General features: G+C 35.7%; 1 protein-coding gene across 10 annotated transcripts in view; it reads left to right on the forward strand.

Moving 5' to 3' along the window:
• Nucleotides 1-24,895, forward strand: part of LOC128864276 (sodium/hydrogen exchanger 3) — a 170,668-nt gene that overhangs the window by 88,170 nt on the left and 57,603 nt on the right. For 5 of the 10 annotated variants that reach the window (XM_054103851.1, XM_054103857.1, XM_054103855.1 and 2 more), the window contains exons 4-12: nt 4,118-4,381; nt 12,711-12,907; nt 14,428-14,548; nt 16,698-16,836; nt 16,912-17,129; nt 17,222-17,514; nt 20,824-20,949; nt 21,028-21,215; nt 24,364-24,502. In XM_054103851.1, the coding sequence (XP_053959826.1) occupies nt 4,118-4,381; nt 12,711-12,907; nt 14,428-14,548; nt 16,698-16,836; nt 16,912-17,129; nt 17,222-17,514; nt 20,824-20,949; nt 21,028-21,215; nt 24,364-24,502 (1,685 nt within the window). The remainder of the gene's footprint in view (nt 1-4,117; nt 4,382-12,710; nt 12,908-14,427; nt 14,549-16,697; nt 16,837-16,911; nt 17,130-17,221; nt 17,515-20,823; nt 20,950-21,027; nt 21,216-24,363; nt 24,503-24,895) is intronic. The other 5 variants (XM_054103852.1, XM_054103856.1, XM_054103854.1 and 2 more) reach the window with 1 other exon arrangement.

The following is a 24,895-nucleotide window of genomic DNA, read 5'->3' on the forward strand; positions in this document are numbered from 1 at the left end:
TAACTGTTCGAGTTATATTCAAGTGTTTTTATAAATACTTGTATATTCGGCTCGTTTGCAAATCTATCTATGCAAATCTTTACTACTGGGTATGTGCACGTGGCCATAGATATGTATGAATGCCTTATAGATTGTTCAGATACCCGCATAAAAATACATCCACATATACATACATACACTGGCAGTGGGTGAATTTAGATACCCTGCATATTGCCCATATAAACACAAACACATTGGTTTTATGTGCAGATATTTCAAGTGGATTCGTGAATATTTTCAACAACAATGAAAATCAATAAACCAAAGAAAGCAGCAGTGTAAAAGCAAAAAAAAAACTGAAATATACGTAACACACATACATATATTATAGTATAGAAATCATATAATCAGACGCGCACGTAAGTATTGCAAATGTATTGGGGGCAATGGGCAACGGGTAAAGTGTGGGAGTGACGAAATCAAATTCTTATGCATGAACATTAGCAACTCCTTTGCGTCTGTAAAGGAGGTGCTTGTGAGAGCTCGTCATATTACTGGATGTTCCAAATACGGATATCTTGAAACCTATGCTATTTCAACACTGACAGTTCGTTTTACGGAACGTAATGAGTTGCTTCAAGCGTGGGCAATGATGTATTGGACATATTGAGGTGTATGCAAACTGCTGCAGAAATTCAACTTGGCGCACCAGTCTAGGATCTCTTGCACAAAGAGCTGGCTTATTCACTTACAAGGTTCAATGGCTGGCTCTTTAATAGAATGCAAACGACTAATGCCGTCTGGAAATGGGCTTAAAACTGTGAGTCCCTCGCACCTAGGCGCGCATCCAAAAAGGTTGCTTTGCGAAATCTTGGTTTTGGAGTGGCGATTTGGCAATGTTAAATTTTTCTGGCACGACCGGTCAGTGCCAACCAAATTGCTAAGAGAAGTTTTTTTCGGAATGAGAAATTCAACTCTAAACCTTAGGACATTCTTAGATCCATGATGTATACAGTAGTTCTGTGTAAAAAAAAAATCAACGAGAAATATTATAGTGGAACATTTTAAACATCTAACTCTTTCAACCAACCAACCAAGTCCCTTAATATACCAAAGCTCCAAATTTTCTTAAACGCCAAAAAGATGTCAAAACGGGAAGCGTGAGCGGTATACTTGAAATTTTTTTTTAATTTCGTTGGTGTGTCTTGAAAAAATTGTTTTGAACCACTCGGTAACCAGCGACTCCGAAAATGTCAGTTTCATGACCCTAGACAAACTTTTTTTTATTTTGCGTCTGCCTTTTTGAGTTTTGAAAAATTGTCATGGATTCTGTAATCAGCGACTCCAAAATCTCCCGAGTCGTCAATTTTATGACCTTCGATTAATGTATTAGGGGGACCGGAAAATAATGTTTTTTACAGTAAATTCGAATAAAGAGATTTCTTACAGGATTTTCGGTTTAGTCAATGATGTAATCACCCTCGTTGGCAACAACCTTTTGCCATCTAGAATGCAAATTTTCAATGCCGAAAATATTTTAGTAAAATATTTGGAGTTGGCATTTTTCATATGAACAAAAGTTCGAAATCTATTGTTTGTTAAGAAGTGTTGCGGCGAACGGAATAAATGGAAATCCAATGGCGCAATGTTTGGCGAGTATGGTGCGTGATTCAATACCTACCACCCCCACCCATTACTTTTGCCTCCAGGTGCCTCCAGGTAATCGCTAGATACTTTTCAATTAATGATTGATTAACTCGATCTAAATGGCAATAATTGTCTTCAATAACAGTTTTTTCAGGTTTAAGCTACTCAAAATGGACGATTCCACGAGAATCCCACCGAACATACAAAAAAGGCGCCTTTTTCGCGTGTAAAACTGGCTTAGCAGTCCTGCGAGGTGGTACATTCGGAGGGAGCTACTGCCTTTTGCGTTTTCATACAGGATCTACAGTGATCAAGCAATCAAAAAAAACTGTACTGAATTGTAGGGTTAAAGCAATAAGTTGCATGTCGTGGATCGGTTAGCTCTGTTTTCTTCAGATAGAACGTCCGGAACCCAAACACCTGCACTGCTTGCTTTACTAATTGGGTGCAAATGTTCCTGCATGGTCGACCAAGGTGGGTTATGAGTATTTGACAGTTACTCAATTGTCTGACTCGGATTTGCTTTCACTTCCGCCTAAAGTTGCTGGTCTTCCTCACCGATGGGAATCAGAAAGATCGAAACTACCGTATCTGATCTTAGAAACCCGCCTTTGGCATTTACGAACATCTAAGTGACTTGGGTAAATATCGCAAATGTTTTTGGTAGCAACTATGCTAAGCTAAGCTTGTGAAACTCCAAAGGCATGCAATGGCGGACATGAATCTCGTTTGGTATTTGTCTAGCCATTTCGCTCAATATGGCGAAAGAAAATTTTAACTTTATGGTACGACTTTCAACTATGCAATGAACTCGTAAACGGTAAAGAAGCGTTGACATGCGCAAAAACGACATTACTTTTCGGTCCGCCTAAAAAGAGGTTATCTATTTAAAGGTATCGGATTTTAAATTGAAATAAATCAACGAAAATTCAAATTGATTCTACAATCTTCATTTATTTTGTGTAGAACCATTCACGAAATTTATTTTTGAAAGATATTCCCTTTCAAATATTGGCCACAACTGCGCCGTAATTCGATCATCCATAAACACCAATTTTGAATGACTCGCTGGAGGAGTTCGGTCGGTATCTCGTGTAGAACTTTAGTTGGCTTCTAATGCTGCAATTTAAGCTGGTTTACCCACAAAGTATTTACACTTTACATACACCCCACAAATAAAAGTCCAAAGGTGTGATATCACACGATCTTGGTGGCCAATCCACTGGTCCGAGACGAGAGATAAACTGCTCACCGAAACGATGACGCAGTAAATCCATTGTTTCACGGGCTGTATGGCAAGTAGCGCCTTGAAATGTCTTAATGGAACCGAATTCAACAGTTGTGAAGATTACGGGCTTCAATTTCTGACATCAACAAGTCGTTTATCATGGCGCGAACACTGTTACATTGGCGCCAGCCTCGTCTTGGGACAAATATGAGTCGATGATTCCTCCAGCCCATAGGCCGCCCCTACGATTGTTTCCAATCGATATTATGGCTTCGGGTTGCTCTTCAGCCCAAATATGGCCACTTTGTTTATTTTTGGGCCATTGAGCCAAAAATGGGGCTCATCGCGCCTGGCCTGAGCGCGCGATGAACACTTTTCACAGAGCGTCGGTTTTCGTATACAATTATACGATTAAAACGTTGTTGGAGCGTAAGTCTTTCCATGGCGAAATGTCACTGAATACTGCAAAAAAGTTTGTATTTACTTTGACAGTAGTCACGCGTGAACTGTCAAAAAAACATTATTGGAAAAAGTACCTCCAATTACCATTTATTTTAATAATTGGTCGTTATCAGTCGTAATTACTGGATTTTAAAGGGGTAACCACATTTTATTCAAAGTTGTTTATTTATTTTGGAACTTCTATATGTGGCGTTTATAGTGTAGGATTCGAGCTTTTATCTGGGTATAAGTTGAAATCTCTGGTACGTTAGGTTTTTGGGAAAAGGATGGGTAAAAGCGTTCAAATAAACGTTTATATGAGGTTTTACTCTCAATACTCTCAAAACCATGATGTGATGGGTACTTTTGGACACCAGCATCATGTTCAGCGCACAGAAATACATCGGTAACCAGTCCCAATAGAAGAGTATTTCGTAGACCTACGCGATCGATTCATGAATTCAATGCAATGTATTAGTTATTCTGTGTTGCTTGACTTTGCTGTTTCCAGAGCAGGTGTTTTGAATCTTTCGAGCTCCTTTTTTAATAAATTGTTTTTTCCATAAATAGAGGCAATATTTCTTTCTAATGAGGTCATAATATGGCAGGGGAAATTTTGTTTCACACCATTTAATTTTATTTTAAAAAAATACATCTGTTTGGCACACCCGGTATAGATAAGCAAGTGCCACTTAATATTGCAAACGTGTAGTGCTTTACTACCATCTCAATTATGTATGTATGTTTATGGGCAATTTGTATTATTCGCCACCTTTAGCTCCAATGCTCACTAACCAATTGTATTTCTCCGTTTCGTTCCAGGTTTTCATATGACACCAAAATTACACCTCATTTTCCCCGAATCATGTTTGCTGATCGTTGTTGGTGTCCTTATTGGTTTCGTACTGTACTTTTGCACTGATGTCGCCGTCTCGCCACTTACACCAAATACATTTTTCTTCTACATGCTTCCGCCGATTATTCTGGACGCTGGCTACTTCATGCCAAATCGTTTATTCTTCGATAATTTGGGCACAATCCTGTTAATGGCTGTGGTCGGCACTGTTTTCAATACAGCAACCATCGGTAAGTAGGATATAAATTATGTACATAAGTGTATTCATATACTCGTATGTATGTATGTAGGTATTTGGTGTGTATCATAAATACAAAAAAGTAGATATTTAAGCATGCATACATTTGTAATTTATTTATAATCATACGAGTATATATGTAAAGTATTTTTTATTGCTTGTTAGCTTACTGCTAGTACTGAGAAAAATCATATTTTATCCTAAGTGAGACCACTGTCGCTGTGAACTTCCACTTCATTGTGTTGCGACATCCATTCACTCAATTCAATTCAATTCAATTAATTGCGGTGTACGCCAACAAATTGCTTAATGTGATTGTGAAATATGAAGCGCCGTCGAAGTGCATGCGCCGTTGTCAGTCCAATGGTTGGAAATATTTATTTGTTTACTTACTATTTTTGTTATGTCAGCGAATGTACTACATGTGTGAGTGTACGTCATGCACATACACTGCGTATTGCCATTGCATTTAAAGTTTTATTTGTATTCTCTACGAACTTTAATAAAAGTGTTATTTTCACTATTGGTCAGCTCCGTAACTACAGAAGAGAGAAGACAAATTGGCTCGTCATTGTGACATGTTTCAAAAGTTAAAGGAGTAAATGTTAATGGCATATGCGTGCGCTGAGTTTTGAAGAGACCTTTACATACATATTTTAACAAATATAAATAAAATTAAATTTCACACCAATTTCTGGATTCTGGGTGCCTATATTACGCGTTTTCTGGAAGAAAATTCGAAAAATTAAAACTACAATAATACAAGGAAATCGGTCAGAATCTGCCATGATAATCTTTGGAATGAAACTATGAACAAGAATTGGAACTTAGAACTTCAGAACTCTTAAGTGAAATGAACTGAAGCGAAAGTTGTCCTTGAAGTTTTCTAATGAATTAAAAAAACGTTAAAAAAATTGCTCAGCTTTCTTCCTATGAAATAATATATACGCAATGGATACCTCTGCTTACGTTTCCCCATTGAAACTTTAAACTTAAGGTTCTTAAAAACTGCGTATGCAGCATCAAAAACTAGACATTAAAAATGCTAGCTGTCTAGGTGGCACAGTATTAATCACCCTATCGGAAGACATACATTTTTTTTTGTGAACTATACAGCTGCAGTACAAAAACCGAAAAGGAAAGGAAGATTTTCGTCACTCAAAACTATTTCTTTTATTTAGTAAGAAAAGTGATTCAAAAACAAAAGTGGATTATTAATTTTGCGCCTCCTTGTTATGGCTTTGAATTTTTTACACATCATAAGGGAAGAGCTGAGAGTAATTTCTACATTGAAATTGAAATTTTAAAGGTCGAGCCAAGAAGCACCGAGAGATTTGGCAACTCCTAAAACACTCAGGTTAAAAATTCCATTGTATTAAAGCTTTGGAAAGTCAAAGGGTAGATAGTCAAGGACGAAAGAAGAGAAGTAACAGAAGGAAAAAGATAGGATAGAATAGAGGAATAGAGGTAGTTAGCCCTGTGAGAATTTTCCAGATTCTTTGATAAATCTGAAAATATCCTCCGCTTACAGAGAAAATGTTCAGTGCTATCTGCCTCCTATAGGCAACGTAGGCAAATCGGGTCCTCAATGATTCCAATGCTAGTCGTATGTCGACTCCATGGATTGTGTCGTGTAATAAAACTGACCATCAAGCGAACGTCTTCTCTTCCAAGTTTTAGAAGAAAGTCCGACAGTTTTTTGTTCGAGCTTATTACAAAATACTTTGCAGTTCTGCAGCGTTCTATACCGGACCATCGCTCTTTATGTAAATTGCACACATAATCTCTGATCCACTTCTTGAGAACCGCTGAGCCAAAATTGGCCAATTCATCGGCAATTTCATTCCCTTGAACCCCGTAGTGGTCTAGAACCCATATTTGTAGGTACGAGATTTTTCTGTCTTGCAAACGAATTAAACTTCTTCTTACATTCTTGAACAATCTTTGATGCGTTCCCCAAAGCCTTTAGTGCAGCCTGGCTGTCACTAAAAACACCAATCTGTTTCCCGCTCCATAGCCTCTTAATTATCCATTCTGCTACTCTCAGAAAGGCAATTCCTTATAGTCCTCAAAAATCATATATCTTTAAATTTCGTATTTTATAAAAAATCTTTATAAATTTAACAAATTTCATCAAAATTACAAACTTTTTAGTCAGAATTCTGGGTATGCAGTTTTGTAGCCCTTTTAATTTTAGGAAATATTGTTCAAGTTTGAAGTGACTGAAAACTCCCATTAATTTTTGACAATTTTTTTTTTGAGAATGGTGATATACATTTTTTTCTATAAACCGAATGCTTGAAATGCTTTTTTGTTTTTGTTTCAGTGGTCGGACTTTCACCTTTTTGATAGTGAATTTGCATGATTTCTGCGCCCTATGCGTCCGTATAATTCGTTATGACTAAACCTCAATCTCCCCACACCCAGATCGAAGGTTGACAAAAAAATGGCTTAAAATTAAAAATAGGTCGTTTAAATGGGGCAGCATTGGCCAGTATCAGCTGATCTCATTCTCCAGCTCATCTACATTTGACATTTTTAGCAATGAAAGAAAAGAAATTGCTTTAAAACCTTTGTCAAAGTCAGCGCTTGGTGCATTGAACTAATTTCAACAAATGCTAAATAAATTGAGATAAAATTTAATTAAAAGCCACTAAAATTTCTTTTATCATCTTTTCATCGTTAAATTCCTCGCATCATTTCCATGGTGGAAATTATAGAATAAATTTTAGTTGACGAAGGCACTTGCTCGAATATTTGCTTGCTTGCTCTTCGCTTTCTTCTCTTCCGCAACATGTCCGCCTCTAAAATATAAAATGCAAAAAAAAGAAAAGTCATAAAAAGCATTGCATTCAATAGCAGCACGTGGAGCTGGGCGAAAGCTAGCTTTGTGCCAGCAGCGCCCGGATCTTGTTTGCTTAGGAATGCTTGTAGTAGTGTAGATTCATATTCTGTTATACTTGTGCACCTCAAGATATTTATCGCATTTAGCTACACATCCATACATACATATATAGCACATAGAGCACGCTCATGCCTACGCCTTAATGGAGTGAAGAGGAAAGCTAATATTGTCTTTAGTTTTATAAAGTAAAAGACCCATTTGAATTTGAGTAATCAAAACAAAAGTTAAATGTGGTAATTTTTTCATACATACATACATACATACTATGTACTATATATGTACTATATATGATAGTATTATATACATTAACTTAATATTTCAATGTCATCTACTGGATTTGCTCGCCGCTAACTCTTACTAAAGACCAAAATTGATTGGCCAGCATTTTTCTTGTTCGGAACACGGCGACGCACATCACCGGCTTTGTTCTTTCTATAGATTTTTACATACACACAAATGAGTATGCATTAGGGGTGTCAAATCTCGGCTGTTATAGTTTCCCAAAATCCCAGGACTAGTCACATCAAATCGCGGGCTTGTTGAGTATATTTCTTTTCCATCAAATGCAATACACAGATTCAGTCAATTGCAAATCTTCAAAAACAGTTAAACAGAAACTATGAGTGGGCAGTTACTTGGCGCATAAAATTAAATTATACAAAATTCGTTCATATTTTCATAATTTTCGTACAATATAATGAGATGTTTTCCACTATACGTAAATGGAATGCAAATGGCATAGAACCAGTTGCCGTCGTCCGACTTCCTGACTACTGTAGCGTATATCAGGCAGAAGTCATAGCCGTAAAGGAGGTAACTGTGTACCTTAAGACACACGCCGTAATAAGAACTAGGACAAATATCTTCTCGGATAGTCATGCGGCCATCACATCAATGGAGGCAGTTACATTAAGATCAAAGGTTGTTCAGGAATGCCTGGCAGCTCTAAATGATACTAGCACTGTCTTCAAGGTCAGCTTCCGCGACATAGAGATATTGAAGGAAATTGGAGGGCCAATGAGCTAGCCGGAAGCGGTACTAATCTTCCATTTCTTGAAAACAGAGGCAATATTGAAATTTCTATGGCAACTTGCAAATTAAGGATACAAAATAATATTCTCCCGGAGGCCAATAGGTCATAGAGAAAAGAAAACGAGGTTAATTTGGCCGCAAATAGATAAGAGAAGATCAGAGAGAACAGCTCAAAGGTCGTGGCTTGTGTTACCGGTCATTGGCTGTTAGGTCAATAGGAATTCTAGGCTAGGAATATTTTCACATGAATACTGCAGAAGTTGTAGAGAGGAGGAAGAGGAAGAAACAGTAGAACACTTCCTTTATAATTGTCCAGCCTTAGCTAGGGATAGAGCAAAGTTGTACGGAAAATACCATTTTGAACTAAACAACGACGGAACTATCCGGTATAGGGATAAAACTTATCTTACGCTTCATAAGAGAGTCTAACTGGCCCCATGAAAACTAACAGTAAGGTACCGTGTTACGCAGTGGTACCACAACGAACCTACATGACCTAAGTGAGTTTGGCTACTCTAAGCCGACTGCTACAAGAACCTCACCAACCATGCATACGTCGGTGCTGCATTTGACTGACTTTGAATGGCGAAAATTGCTAGGAACCACATTCCACGTGTTATGACGTTGAGCGAAAAAATAGTTTTAAATTTTCTTTCATTACGAGTGTTGATCATTATTTCGATTGCTTTTAATTGAATAAGAAAAAACTATAATTATTTCGTGCAAATAATGCAAAAAGAGAAAGGGAAATCAACTTCCAGAATCGTTATTGCTATCCTCTGAGACCAGATACAATTTTAAACTACTGTTTTTTGTACATGTTCAGCTGTGTATGCAACTGCATATTCACTGCTCACTGCGTATGTGGAAATGTGCTATAATAAACCTAAGTTGCCTTAGCGCCCATCTGTGGATCTGTGGCATGAAGGCGTAAATAAGTTAATAAGTGTTAATTGTTGCTCTGCGCAATGCTGATCAATAGCCTTATGACTTTCAATTATATGTATGTATGTAGGCACATATAAACCTTATCGGTTACCTAATATTGGAGATGGCGCTTTAAAATAAATTATATGGCTTATAATTCATTAACAAATATTTACTATTAATTGCTGGCAATGTGGGAAAGTACATGTGCGCCTATATTTGACTATGAGGCAATAAATACATTGAACATCATGCAGCCCGATATCAAATACACGATTTGCTTGTTCTGAATTAAAATAGTAGAATGTAAAAACGCAAATCTCCATTGATTCATCGATACCCTTCAACGGATTCGGTTTGTTTGTTGGCAGACGGATTCGGTCATATGCCTCGCTTACTGATGATGTTGCCAATAGTTCAGAAGAGGTGGTAATTTATTGGCGATAAGACCGTAGAATATAGTGGATCCAACCGAATTGGGTTTTACTTTCTAACCGTAAATTTCGAAACTGCCAGTGCGGTGTAGTCACCGCTCGTCATCGTCTAACTCAGATCAGGTGGTGAAAGACTTGCTTCACTTGGTGTGTCCAACTGGCTTTGTTAAACTCGACTGAAATCGCGTAAGCGGTTATCGCGCCAATTAAGAAGAAGAAGAGACTTCGTTTATCTATGTATCTATACATTTATGGCGGCATTATCGGTCCTTATTTCTTTCGAAATGAGAAAAGAGCTGCCCTTACGGCAAATGACGAGCGTATGATATACGTATGCCTATATTTATCTCGATTCCTTTAAGCTGTTACATACAACCTCCTATATGCATTTATGCCTGTACTCGCTTTTTTTGCAACTCTAAATCTGTCATCATAAGTAGAAAAACGTTTGAGTACAATTACAAAAAAACAAAAAGGCATTTAGCATTCCTAAATATAAACTAGTATGAGCACCTCACCTGTGTGCCTCCACCCTCAGTTTGCTTCTGGCACATGGCACTTGTTTGACATGTGGCGCTGTACAAGTATTGTATGTAGTATAAATACACCTTAAGCATTGACGTTTGCACATTTCAATTTGAAGTCAGCCCACGTGCCTCAAAAACATCACACAAGCAATACTTTTTTTCTTTACATACAAAATTGAAGTGGTAATCGAAATTCTTTGATGCACAAAATGAAAGCATTTGAACATAAGCACATAAAGGTACTTAAGTAAATTGAGAAAACATAAAGACTAAAGTAGATTAATGGTATTAAATTAAGAATGATTCGTGGCGGTTGTTATCGGCAAAAAGGCTTATTTATCCACAACAGCAGTTTTATTGTATGCATTTGACATTTGAAATTTTAAAGTATAACATTTTTCTGATTAATGTAAAATCGAAAAAGGAAAACTTTACATTTTATGTACAAAAGAAATAGCGACTCTCGCGTGCCTTAATAAATCACTGCAGGAAAACGCAACACTTAGTTGGGGAAAAAGAAATCCATTGTGTTATCGTAAGAATTAAACGCAAATGTTTTAAAACTGTTTTATGGTCGATCTTTAGCTCCAGGGCGATGCTACGACAACTAACATGGCGGTCAACTTCGATTATTTCTGTGATTTTATCGACATTATCGACATTTTCTTTAACATCAGAAATGCCTGAACGGAATCGACGAAACCAAAATCGCACGTAATTAGCAACAGTTACAATAACGGCACCATAAACACCATTCCCTGGCTTGCGTTTCCGCCTTCATCAAAGAAAAACTGTACATGTACTGTACAAACATGTTTAACACCCTGTAACTCACAATCGAATGGAAAAAACCAAAAAGCAAAGGAGTTTTTTTAGTGTGAAATGTTATAAACTTAAAATTGTCTGATCGATACTTTACGAGATATCGATCACCCCAGCGATCTACCGAGAAAATAATGGACTTCTTTTGCCCAAAACTAAACTTCCCGTTTCGGAAGATTTCTTGTAAGAAAAATCTATTCAAATCGTGGTGTCACATTTGCAGCTGATTTTAGTTGAACCCTTATCGACATTTAGATAGCACCCTTTTGATAAATACATATTTCGCAGAGAATTTTCAGCAATACTTTTGGATTAAAGATACATTTTAATCGAATCTCTACCCCCATTTGTGTTTTTGCTAGGCAAAACAGTTAAAAATAGTTTGTATAATATAAGATTCGTTTGAAAAGTCCATGCAAAGAACAAAATTCTTTTTTTGGTAAACTTTTTTATTTTTCGGCATAGTCTCCTTATAGGCTTATACACTTCGTCCAACGCTGTTCTAGTTTTTGATCCCTTCCAAATAGTAGGATTTGTCGAAGTCTGAAAATTAGCCATTCGTTTCTGCAATCGAGGTGATTCGATTGAGTATAATATTTTTCCCCGGAATAATATTTTCAGTTGTCGCAGTAATCAAAGTCAAAATGCCCGTGTCACATGCGAGAGCCCCGAGGAATTATGTGCAGAAAAGTAAAATCAATGTTTCTGTTGTTGCACTTTGCAGATTCCAGCTTAGAGTCTTCATCTTCAATGCCATCTAACGATAGGTCCAAGAATGGGGCTAAAGGTAGGGCGTGTGTTAGATAAGTAGTGGGGATTAATTTAATGCGGGTTAACTTGATATGCCGAATATTTTTTGTAGTATGGCGGGTGAATTCGCCAATTCTGAATGAGTAGGAGTTTAATTGACTACAGTATTCAGATCGGCTGAAATCTGCTGTGGGTGATGATTGGTCTATAATAAGAACATTCAAAGGGCGAGAGTTCGGGAAAGTGGTAATGCATCCTCTTTGAATATCCAATATTCCGTCAGGTCTAGTAGCTGTTTTATGCAAGTCTGAATCTTGTCGTTGGAAGAGATGGCTTCTGATGTACCTAGAAGGTATCTCAGCTTCCAGCAGAAGAATTTTGGAAAGGTTACCATCGAAGCATGCAAGAAGAAACTGCTCGCTGAGCATGATGTTGTGCTCCTTTATGGGTAGCGTAGTCCTCGCGGAGCGGAGTGTCCTCGCTGTAAATATGGTACTCAGGCGACATTAGAAGTCAAGATTGCTGACCTGAGCGCAGTATTTTGGCAGGTTTATAGTTTCGTCCATCGTAATAGTCTTCAAAGGGGACCATGTAATTCAGAACTAGCCAAAACCGTCATTCCCATGACAGTCGGTTCTGTTCCACGTACCGAAATTAATTGTTTCGACTAAGGGTCTGCCACCCTGTTTAGTTTGATGATTCCCAAAGCAATCTCGTAGCAAGAATAAAGGAATAAATTTAAAAATTTCACCACTTTCGAACATAGGTTCGAATTATTTTTTAATAAACATCACTCATTTTTTAATAGCGTTTACACCTTCTAAAGCTAATTTGACGTATTTTTAAGAAAAAAAAAACAAATTTTATATTTTCACTTCTAACAGCTTTTTTCACATAAATTTTATGCTTAATATTTCCGTAAAGGTCTTTCACTTTGGGGTTGCGGATTGACTGGTCTCTTTGGTCCTGAAGCACCACGTTTCTTAGACACTTTTCTCTTCGCCGCCTTAATTTCTGCTGTGGATCCTGTGGCTGTGTTGGCTGTTTTTGAAGAAATCCACGTCAATGAAGTACTGTACATTGTAGTATTTGGTGAATCGCTATTGAACGATGCTGTGACGGTAAGTTAAATACCTGCTTTGAATAGCTTTTGATAATAGAATCACTTACTTTTAAGAGTAGAAGAAGTTATCACCTAGTTTTGTGTTCTCTGTTAGTGATTTGAGTGAAATAATTGATGTTTTACCTTTTTTAATAAAGAAAAAGTTTAAGTTTAATCTTTACTAGCACCTAGCGACGAAGATACTCTTCCTAAAAATCTTAGTTTTAATCAAAGCGGTCCATTACCTTTTATATCTCGCCGGCTAAGCAAGTGAAAAGGGAAGAAAACATCAATTATTATTATGAAAAGTGAGTTTCGTGACGTGATTAAGTTACTCGCGGGAAATACAAGCACCACAGATTATTATGGAAGACATGTCATTTGTGTACGCAGACTTTTACCCATGAAAAACAATCTTTTTTAAGTGTCATAATCTATTCAAGCAAAGGTGGGAAGACGATCAACACTGAGTTCAGACGATTGGAGTGGCGTCCTCAGATATTGTCAAAATGTCGAAAAACTCCTTCTAAAAGATGAAGTTTTGAAAAAGAAATAAGTTGCAAAAAGAAATAGTCTGCATCTTTTTTTAGTCTGTTTATCTTTGGTATGCAGACGGAAAGCGCGACACGGGCACCAAGAATGCTCACACCACCTCAAAAGAAAAAGCGCGTCCAGAGTCTACGCAAACCAAAACCTAAAGACCCGCCTTCTAGACAAGAACCGTATTCTGGGCTGGTTACATTTTTTTCCTGTTCACTCCACTCGGGAGCGTAGGGCCTCGAGAAGACTCAGTCTCAGGCAGGTTATATATTACGGGCTAATACCGATTACCGACCCCAACAAATACCCTTTGGAAAGCGTCATAGACAGAGAAGTAAGGGTCGTCTGCCGCTCAGATGGATTGAAGGTGTATCTGAAGCGCAGGTTTTCTGGGTATGGAGGACGCAGTCAAGCAACCGAGATTATTTGGCGGCATATGCTGCAACAGGCGAAAACGCGATCAATGTTATCCAGCCAACAATGATGATGATGTAGCAAGAACGAGAATTTGCTTATGAATTGCACTTTTGAACTGAATGGGCTGGAAAGATGATAGGTATTAATTTTCAGAATTTAGGATTCAGAAAGCATCTTATTGTCAGTTAAGGAAAACTTAACTAGAGATGTGCTTCTTTTGCACCCAATCGCGAGAGTCATGTTGCTTAAGCTGTCCTAAACAAGTGCGGCCTCGAAACACTTAACCCCTCACATCGTAGTTCAGCACCTTCAGATGAAAAATGAAAAACAAAACTTATAGAAAATTCACTGATGATTATGAAGTGAAGTTAGCAATTCTTTCGTAAGGCCTAGACGAACACATTTTCTAGATGGTAAAAATAAACTTTATGAAAGATGGGAGCAGTATATTGCGCTTAAAAGATAAGTCATTGAAAATCGAAAATCACTTCACATTTAATTTCTTATTATTTCGCCTATATTCGCAAATTTTCTGGCGCAATCTAAAATATATTTCTGTTTTAATTCTGGGTCTTCTTCTAGGTCGTTATGTACCATATGATGGAAGTATACAACGAAATCGGCATATCGGAGATAATCGCTCAAGACATTGCGAGTGGTGTAGGTTCATTCTTTGTCGTTGCCATTGGTGGTACTGTTATTGGTAAGTATTTTATTGGTACATATAAATCGAACATTTTGTGAATGAGCATTAAGCGTGATCGTGCTCGCCTATATGTCGGAATGTGGACTCTATGTGGTCAGCTTCGACATGAACACTTAGTGCCAGTTTTTCAGTGCTGGTTTAACTGTAAGTATATGAGTTTAGGCATGCAAAATTTTATGTTTAAACTAGAAATCAAGGTTAAACTTGCACTGGAGAACTGACCCTAAGCATTGCTGGCTAATTTCTAATTTTCTAATTTTAATTTCGATTGTAATTAAGTTAGCATCTGCGCATACCAATTGAAAGTTTTTTTTCATATAAATTTTATCCAATGAATTCTATCTGAGAAAATATTCCCAAAAATTGCAAAATAATACAGCACATTTTCCAAGGTCGCTCTTTTTTGTAGTAAAATTTATAGGAATAACTTGCTCTCATGGATTTCAAGAGAAGGTTTTTTATATTTTTAATCGATTAATTTTAATCGATAAAATATACAATTCTTGGATGACAATGTACATACATGAACATAAATGAATTTAAAACACATACATACATAAGTATAACTGTTACAGCTTACGCATATGTACATTAGGGTGGCTTCAAAGTGCTTTATTTGAAAAAAAAATTTAAACAACTTGTTACAGCGACGCTAAAAACCCCCAAATTTTAAACATATTTATATTAAAATCAAAAACAAAAAGAAAATATTTTAAAAATTACAACAAAAATATCTTAAAAAACAATAAATTTTTAAAAATAAAGGTATTTTAAAATAAAATCAAAAATATCTTAAAAATTAAAAAAAAAAAAATATTTTGAAAATTAATTTAAAAAAATATTTTTTTTTGCTTCTATTAAATTTTTTACCTAAGAAATTTTTAATAAGGAAGTAATTGCTTCAATAATTTGTTGTTGATTTTTATTAATTTTTTTCTCCTACCTAGAAATTTGTAATTTTTTTCAGGGTCGCAGAAAATAGTTTAAAATACTTTTTTTTTAATAAAGGATCACGACATAGATTTTTGGATTTTTGTCAAAGGACGTTAAAAGATGACATTAAATAATATCGATATGTAAATATTTTATATTTACGGAAAAGTGCTTCAATTCAATGGTAATTTTTAAAGAGTTGGCAGCTCGGGTAAATAAAGGGTCTTTCAAAAGACGAGACTAGATGTTGTTTTAAAATAAAACGTATAAAAATTTATTTTCTTTCAGGCTTCACTATTTTTATTCAAAATACGGCCCTTAACAATTATATGTAAAAAATAACATAATTTATATGTTCACCATTACAAGTGGACTTCCACAAGTAAAATCCGCCGAACCAAACAGTCGATTCGTGAATGCTTACTTGTTGAGAACGTCGGGATATCGATGTTGAAGGTTGAGCAGCAACACTTTGCGCTACAGCAGAAATATTCTCAAGAGAACGTCCAGTTTTTGGTCTACTAGTCTATCTGCTTTTTTCTATTCTTGACAAAACTAGTTTTTTGAAATTTTTTCACCAAACTTTGAATAGTCGACTCATTCTGACGATTATTTACACCAAAAAATCACGAATTTCGTGTGTTTTGCTCTGAGAGATCGACGATTTTCATAATAAGTTTTAATGATTTAACGCTTTCTGTTATGTAAAATTGTACATCTGTCTACTTGACAAAAATATTATTCACTACTGACATCTAGACGTCACTTTTGAAATACCCTTCATTAGTACGCTTAAGTCCTTGGAAAAAATGTCAATCTGACTCAACATCAAAAACTCAAATTTGAGCAATAAAAAGTGGAAAAGTAAGAGAAGTCTATATGTTTATAGAAAACGAATCAAAATACATTCAAAAATAAATACAAAATAAAAAATTATTAATTGTGCTCCACACTTTTCACACAAATTTATAATAATATAATAAATTCTTGTCAAATTCATAAAAGGGATTGATGAGTGTTAAAAAAATTGTGTTAAATAGAAATAAAAGAAACAAAAAACAGCAAAACAAAAACTGTGTCTCACAGAACAAATTAAGAGGGAACATGAAGAATTTGTTTTTCTTTTGAGTTATCCTAATGCACACACTTCTTGCTCTAGCAAATTATGCGTATTCCATTTCTCAATTATTTTATGTCTCCCAAACCCTTACAGGCATCATTTGGGGCTTCCTAACCGGTCTAGTGACCCGTTTCACTGATCATGTACGCGTCATAGAACCGATCTTCATCTTTGTAATGGCGTATTTAGCGTATCTGAATGCGGAAATATTCCACATGAGCGGCATTCTAGCGTAAATAAAATTCCATTTCGCAACTCTGCAATACTTTCGAGCAGTTCAATCAATTAAACTTTAATTACTTTACAGCATTACCTTCTGCGGTATAACAATGAAAAACTATGTCGAAGCGAATATCTCACAAAAATCTCATACCACAATAAAATATGCACTGAAAATGTTATCCAGTTCATCGGAGACAATTATATTCATGTTCCTCGGTGTGGCAACAGTCAATAATAATCACGTATGGAATACTGCCTTTGTGCTGTTGACTATCACTTTCTGTTCGGTGTACCGTGTTTTTGGTAAGAACCACCAGTGACATTCCCTTTGAGTTTTACGTAAAGTATATTGAATTCATCATCTTCTATGTGCTTTGCCAATGTCTTATGCACAGGAGTTGTGATATTATCTGCGTTGGCGAATCGTTTCCGATTGCACAAGTTGTCACGTGTCGATCAATTTGTTATGTCGTATGGCGGCTTGCGTGGTGCGGTCGCCTTTGCATTGGTGCTGTTGGTCGATGAGCGCATCGTCAAACAGAAGGATATGTATGTGACAACTACAATAGCAGTGATTTATTTCACTGTCTTCCTACAAGGCATAACGATAAAACCGCTGGTGACGATGTTGAAAGTGAAGCGGGCAAGCAAGAAAAAACCGACAATGAACGAACGCATACACGAGCGGGTGAGTTTTAGAGAGCGTTACCTATTTTAATAAATATAATTAAAAGAAAAAAAAAAAAAAAAACTACATTAGAGTGGGTGGCCGAATTATTAGTCACATCAATATTTTAACTAATTTAAAGAATAGTTTAAATGGTGCCGAGAACATTTGAATTGGACTTCTGATGGTCGGAAAATGGTAGCTATACTTCTTTTTAATAATACCAGTTACACGTTTAGATTTCGTATAAACTCTGTTTTGAAAGTCCCAACTCAACGTTTAGTTAATTATGGTTGCGTTAAATAACTTCGCTCAAGCACGTATTCACAAGGTTTGACAGTTATTTTTTTCTTATTTAAGTTTAATATTTTTCTATGGAAATATACAATAGTTGATTCTCCTACAAAAACCATATAAATCCAAGTTAGAAACTATTCAAATTAAATACAATTTTTTTATATTGTCATCAAAATTACACACTTTCAAATAAGAATTTCTAAGAAAAATTCGAGTATGTAGTTTTATAGTACAATGAATTGTAGTGCAATGAGTTAAAGTGCAAGTCTCAACTGGCTAAAAAATTGCGTTGATTTTTGACAATTTATTTTACTAACGTTGTTGGCGTTTTTCTTTGATATAAGAAAAAATCTAGAGCCTGCATGTGTATATCGGTGACGCAACATTGATCACTCTATCGGAAGACTTATAATTTGTGCAAATGACATCGTACGTCAATCGTATATGACACTTGTAAATCATTCAGTTCCACCAATACATACAGACAAACAACGGAGCGCTAAACGGTCCAAATAAGGATTTCATCACTCAAAAAGTTATTCAAAAACAAAATTGATGATTTATTTTATGGTATATATGGAAAAAGTGTATAAGGCCGTCAGCAAAAAAAAACAAAAAATTATCAAAAATCAAAGCAGTTTTTGAGCCACTTGAAACTGGTACTTTAATATATTACACCAAAATTTAATGGGCTTTACTGCATTCCCCGAATATTTCTAAAAATTGTGATTAAAAGGTATGCAATTTTGGTGAAAATTTTTAGAGTTTTTTTTTTTCAAAATTACACAAAGTTTTCTTGTGTTTGTAGGTAAGCGAATTATATTTTCATTAAAACATTTTTAAAAACAAATTACCAAAACTTGTCAATAAGTTCCTGTGCCTGTTAACTACACGCAGTGTATTTTTCAGCTTTGATTCACTGACGAATCATAGGTGCAAAAACTAATTGACAATTGCATAAACAATTAAAAAGGCTCAAGCATTCATTCAGCATAATGGGCTGGTCGATGATTAGCAGCAAAGGCGCAGGATGCCTGTAAATCGTCGAAGAAACTGCCTCAAAAAAAGGAAAATATAACGAATAAGATTCAGTGGAAAAAGTCTTGAATTACCTCTGACGAAGTGACGAAATGGGGGAAAAACTATATTAATTGTATGCAAAGCAGGTCGAGCAATGTACGAGCTGGGATTGCTCCAAAAAGCGGCGTAACTAAATATTATGCCTTTATTTTAATTTTAACATTATGAAGCTATTTTAAGCATATTTCAACTGTACATTCAATAGCGTTTGACAAACTAAATAACTTACATCATCGTAATTGATAACGAAAAACGAGTCACTGTCCATACGCTTCACAACGAAGAAGTCCCCCAGAAACTGATTTGTCTCATAAAAGCAATGTACGGAAATTCGGAACTGGCGGTAGTTCGCTGCTTATGAACCTTTCACCACAAAAACTCTGGACTGCGACATGAATGCCCACTCTCGCCACTTCTCTTCGCAACCGTCTTGGATGATGTAATGACCAAACTCTCCTTGTAAACCAAGAGGCACCGTTTGCAGCTTCTGCAGACAGAAACATGCAGACGAAGGCGAACCTGGCGAAGGTCAAGCTAGCGCGAGATGTCGGATTAGAGATATGCATAGCAAAGACCAAAGCTATGAGTATCAACCACTCGTACCTTAACCAAATAATGATTGAGCATCATGCGTTATCGGATGTACAATAACAAAAGATGGCGGAGCCGAGCAACATGCCAATAATAGATTGAGTAAAGCCAGAGCAGCGCTCGGGCGACTTAATCCTGTATGGTCACAAATCTCTCTTAATGTTTGGCAGTGAAACTTGGCTATTAGATTATCAGTAATAGAAAAGTAATAACAAACTGCCAGTATTCACCATCAATACAAAATAATCATATGCAGAATATTCTGGCTAAATGCAGAACTCTGGAACTTAACTAAGGAGGAGTCATTAATTACGATAATAAGAAAGTCACCTGAAAGCATAACAAGAGTGGCGCTTGAATGCAACCCGCAAGGAAACAGAAGTCGCGGTTGCTCAAAAAACACTTGAAGAGAATCAACACTTCACAAACATTGCAAAAATTACTGCCCGGAACGGAGTCAGATGCTTTATGCTCGCAAGAGGAGTGAAACAAGGAAGATAAAAAAAAACAATTAATTACATTATTACTTTTCTTCGCCTAAAAACTAAAATTATTTATTTTTTAAATATGCCTCTAACAATTTGGCCACACACTGTATTTTAAATAGATATAAATTTAACAATGTATATACGAGGGTCGTTTGAAAATTCCGAGGAAGATCAGAGCGATGGCACTACTGGCGCGCACCGAAGTTATGTTTAGTTAATGGCATCCTCTTCTTGTCGTTTGTTTATTTTATTTGTTTATATAAATAGTACATATTAAGACTAAGGTCTTTTAATAGTACTTCAACAATATTATAAACAACTGGAATGTTTTTAACATACACGTTTCTTAATCTAAATTTTACACCAGTTCATTTACAAATCAATCGTTTGAATCGTTTTCGAATGTCTCTCCTTTTTCATCACGACAACGCAACAGTTAATGCCTCAGCATTTGTGGGCGCAAAATTTAGGGAAATAGGGTTCCAACTCGTCTCAGATCTCCCTTATTCTCTAGACTTGAGAGGCCGAGGGAGCCCCCGGCTTACTATTTGTTCGTCAATTTCAAGAAATGACGGGTGTGAAAAAGATTTTATTTCAATGAGGAGATAATTGCAGAAACGAATGACTATTTTTCAAATTTGGACAATTCCTATTATTCGGGAGAGATCAACAAACCAGAACAACATTGGATGAAGTATATAAGCCTAAAAGGAGACTATGTCGGAAAATATAAAGAAGCTTTACCCCAATTAATTAAGTAGTTTTTATTTTTGCACGGGCTTTTCAAACGACCCTCGCATTTCCAAATAAGTTTGTGAGAACTGTTGTTTCTAATTTGTTGTTGTGTTAATCCTTTCCGAACACCATTTTCCAGTTCATGGACCACTTAATGGCTGGGATTGAAGATATAATCGGCAAGACTGGCAACTACAATGTGCGTGATAAGTTTAAGCGCTTCGACAACCGCTTCATCAGGCCGCTAGTAATCAGAGACTTAAAGGTATACAAAATTTGTTATTTATTTTTCCAGTGGCAGGCATTAAAGCGAACTAAACGTTTGCATTCATTTCAATATTAGGGCGCTGAACCGAAAATTATTGAGACCTATTCAAAGCTTACAATGCGTGATGCCATGGAAGTAATGCGACGTAATCCGTCGACTATCGGACAAATAACGGCCACCGAATCAATGAGTGCTCTCTTCAGAAATTACACCAGTAATTGTATTGGTGGAAGGTGGGCACCACCAACTATTTACACGACATGGTAAACGAATTTTGGAAGAATACAAAAAAAAAACAAAAACAAAGAAAAATGTGCATGTAACTCTCGTAAATGCGAAAGAGCAAACAAAAATTTATGACTTGTAAAATGGATTTAATTTCTCTAATTTTGCTTACAGATTTGATTTTGATTTTTAAATACTCGTACTTATAGTATTTAATTGATATAATTGATTTAATAGTAATATTATTATATTTTGTTGTAGTGACCTTACTGTTAGCCAGCATGTCCCATTCATGTGCTATTAATGCAATAGAAAGTAGTTATTGGATGTTTTTTAGTTATTTTTTTAATGCCCTGGCTTTTATTAAGGAAAAATGTAAGTATTCGATAAAGAAGCAAGTAATAAAATATAAGGATCTCTCGTTGCTTTGCGGGTTTGAATCGCGTGCGTTGCCTTAATTAAGGCGCGTACCAGCGTACGCCATGACGATTTGTTTTAGTACTTAGTACCATATTAAGTGATACGATTTATAAATTTTGTATGTTGGCGCTTGTACACATATATATTAGCATACAACTAAGCACCATTTCACATAAGTATGCTTCGATGTGAGGCTGTTGCATAATTTGTATCGATATTTATTGACTGTTGTTGGCCCTCCTGCGAAAATGTGCGCTAACTCCTGTGAATGAAAAAAGAAAACAAAATTGATTTTCAAATATTTTGAACATTTCATCATATAAAGAAATCTCATGCAATGAATGAAATCAAGGGTGTTTTTTAAGAGCTTGAGAACTTAAAGTGATACTACAAAACAGAAATAGTTTTGGAATTATTGTTATTGTTTACTATTTTTTTATAATCTGGCATTTGAGAATATTAAATGAATAAATAAATAATTTCATGACATTTATTTTTTAAATATGATATCCAGCATATGCACGCCGCGGCTGTGAGTTGCATGACTCATTCTATCAAACCAATTTGAGACTACTCTTTCCTAATAAATCTGAATAATAAATTTAAATGAGACCAATCAGCAAAAATGTGACGCACACATTGGTCATTTGACTTAAATTCTTGCACGAACTGTATTTTACAGGCGCGTAAGCCAAGATCCCAAATTTCCTACGTAGTTTAATAAAAAAAAAACCAAAAATTTGAGAACGACGTCGAATCGACATTTCGGCGTCTTCTTCCACACTTCGTTCTATGAACTTTGCGAACAGATTTATTTATCTTTGTTTTTTTTTTTCAAAGTAAAGCGTTCTTTTGGCATTATGATGACTTGCCAAACTAAAAAAAAAAAACAATAATAATAATAATTGGCGCGTACACCTCTTTTAGGTGTTTGGACGAGCTCTTCCTCCCAAACTTTACGGATCAGAAATATTAACACAGCTTGCCATGCTCAGCTGTCAAACCATAGTTATCGATATCGATGGCTGCTTTTCACAAGGTCATTAACTCTAGTGAACCCAAATACCTTGACGTATGAATTTAATTCACTTGATCGGCCCGATCACTTAAACTGTTTAGTAAAAAAAACAATCGAATGAACGCATACATTATTTTGCCCACTGAATAGGTTCGGCCACCGTAGCCGAATGGGTTGGTGCGTGACTACCATTCGGAGTTCGGAGAACGTAGGTTCGAATCTCAGTGAAACACCAAAATTAATAAAACGTTTTTTTCTAATAGCGGTCAACCCTCGGCAGGCAATGGCAATCCTCCGAGTGTAAAAGCTCATAAAAATATCTGCCGTTCGGAGTCGACTTGAAACTGGACGCACGAAAAACGGGTGTACGCGCCAACTATATATATATATTAGGGCGGGTCGCTCATTGCTCTGTGAAAATCAAATCATATTCTAGGGATCAAAATAAGAAACTTTGCCGAAGGAACCATACCTCTAAAACGAATTTTGATGTCCCCCAGTTTGGGTCGAAATTTTTAGTTTCATTTCTCATGTAAAGGCCAAAAATGGTGATATTTTGAAATTATTGTATGGGGAACCCCCCAGGGGAGTTCCAGGGGGTGTACCACTGGCATGGGTGGATCGGCCGTCCAAAGTTAGTGGGGGTCGGTGATACATTTGGACTCGATTGGAGCACTCTAAATTGGTCAAAGTGGGATTTTTCGTTCGACCCAAATTGGGGGACATCAGAATTCGTTTTAGAGGTATGGTTCCTTCGGCAAAGTTTCTTATTTTGATCCCTAGAATACGATTTTCACAGAGCAATGAGCGATTTTTAAATCGGACCGCCCTAATATATATATATATATAATAGCTAATATGTAGGTACACGCATATATTCTTCTAATGCTTCCTTGTTCTTGTCCTCCTACTTCCACTTTTTACAGTCTACTATTTCGCCTTGTCAAATCTTTTTCCCCTAAAACACCCCTATTTTTAATATTTTAGAAATAAACCCAAACACTCTAAAATAGCTTATGGTCGGTTTCATAAAATAAATAAATAGTTCTCATGCAGCTAAAAAAACACCTGTTACTTTTGTTTTAAATTCATTTTCAACAAAATGTCGTTAATAGTTTAAAAGTAACGCCTTTTATGTAAAAAAATGAACCTTCCCCATTTACAAAAACAAAAAAAGTAGAAATAAAAAGAAATCCTTGTAAACTTGAAAGCCCTGCTACCCGTTTGTATAGTAGTCAAAAATCCTACTGTTTAATATTTTTCTTTGCAATTCGCCCTATAAATAAATTTATGTTTGACAATTTCTCAAACACTAAACTGTTTCCTTAAAAGATGCACTGTAACTAAAATTCGTTTACTTTATTATGTTTTTAATAAACGTTTTATAAAATAAACTCTTACTGTGACACTTAAAATATTCGCTCAGATCATCACTTATTATCTATTCGTAGCGTTTTTTGTTTATGTAAAAATCATCGCATAACAAAAATATATATTTTTTGCAAAGCATGGTAAAAATTGAATATTTTTCAAAATGTATACCATATTTGTTAAGTAAAAATATATATTCAATAACAAATAGTAAAAATTATTTTGTTTTATCTGTATGCGCTGCATCTATGTCGCAGTAATTCGGCATTTAAAAAAATTTGCTTTGCGAAAAATACCAATTATCTTTAATATTATAATTCATCGAAATATTTTATTAATCTATGCACATATTTTCGTTTTAAACCTTCGTTAACCAGTCCAAGCCTTACAAATCTGGACAATAGTTGCTCACGAAACCTCGACATGCATGAATTGGACTACAATCCGTCGAAAAAAGATCTTACAGATGCAAAAATACACCATCTGCTGGCCGAGGAGTTGAAGCCATATAGAAGGGTTTGTATAAATTTTTTTTTCGAGCTTACAAAAAGAATATTTTTCTTTAGTTTCATTTTTGTAGAGTACCTTATGCCACAAATTAGTTCGAAATACACCCAATCGTTACTATGCATAAACAAATATATTTTATATACAATTTTAATTATATTCTCGCTTTGAAACTATATATGCCACATCATATTTTCATTACCTCCATGTATGACATATGTATTTTACATTTATTATTTTTTATTTTATTATTTTTTTACATATGTACATATGCCACTTCTATGACAAAAACTGAACTATCAATATTGACTAATACGCAAAAATTTATTTAATGAAACTCAAATGTTCTTCTCCTCTTTTTATATTTTCAACGTAACGTTATGTTCGACATTGTAAAAATCG

Source organism: Anastrepha ludens, chromosome 5 (genome assembly GCF_028408465.1).
Source record: "Anastrepha ludens isolate Willacy chromosome 5, idAnaLude1.1, whole genome shotgun sequence".
Taxonomy (NCBI): domain Eukaryota; kingdom Metazoa; phylum Arthropoda; class Insecta; order Diptera; family Tephritidae; genus Anastrepha; species Anastrepha ludens.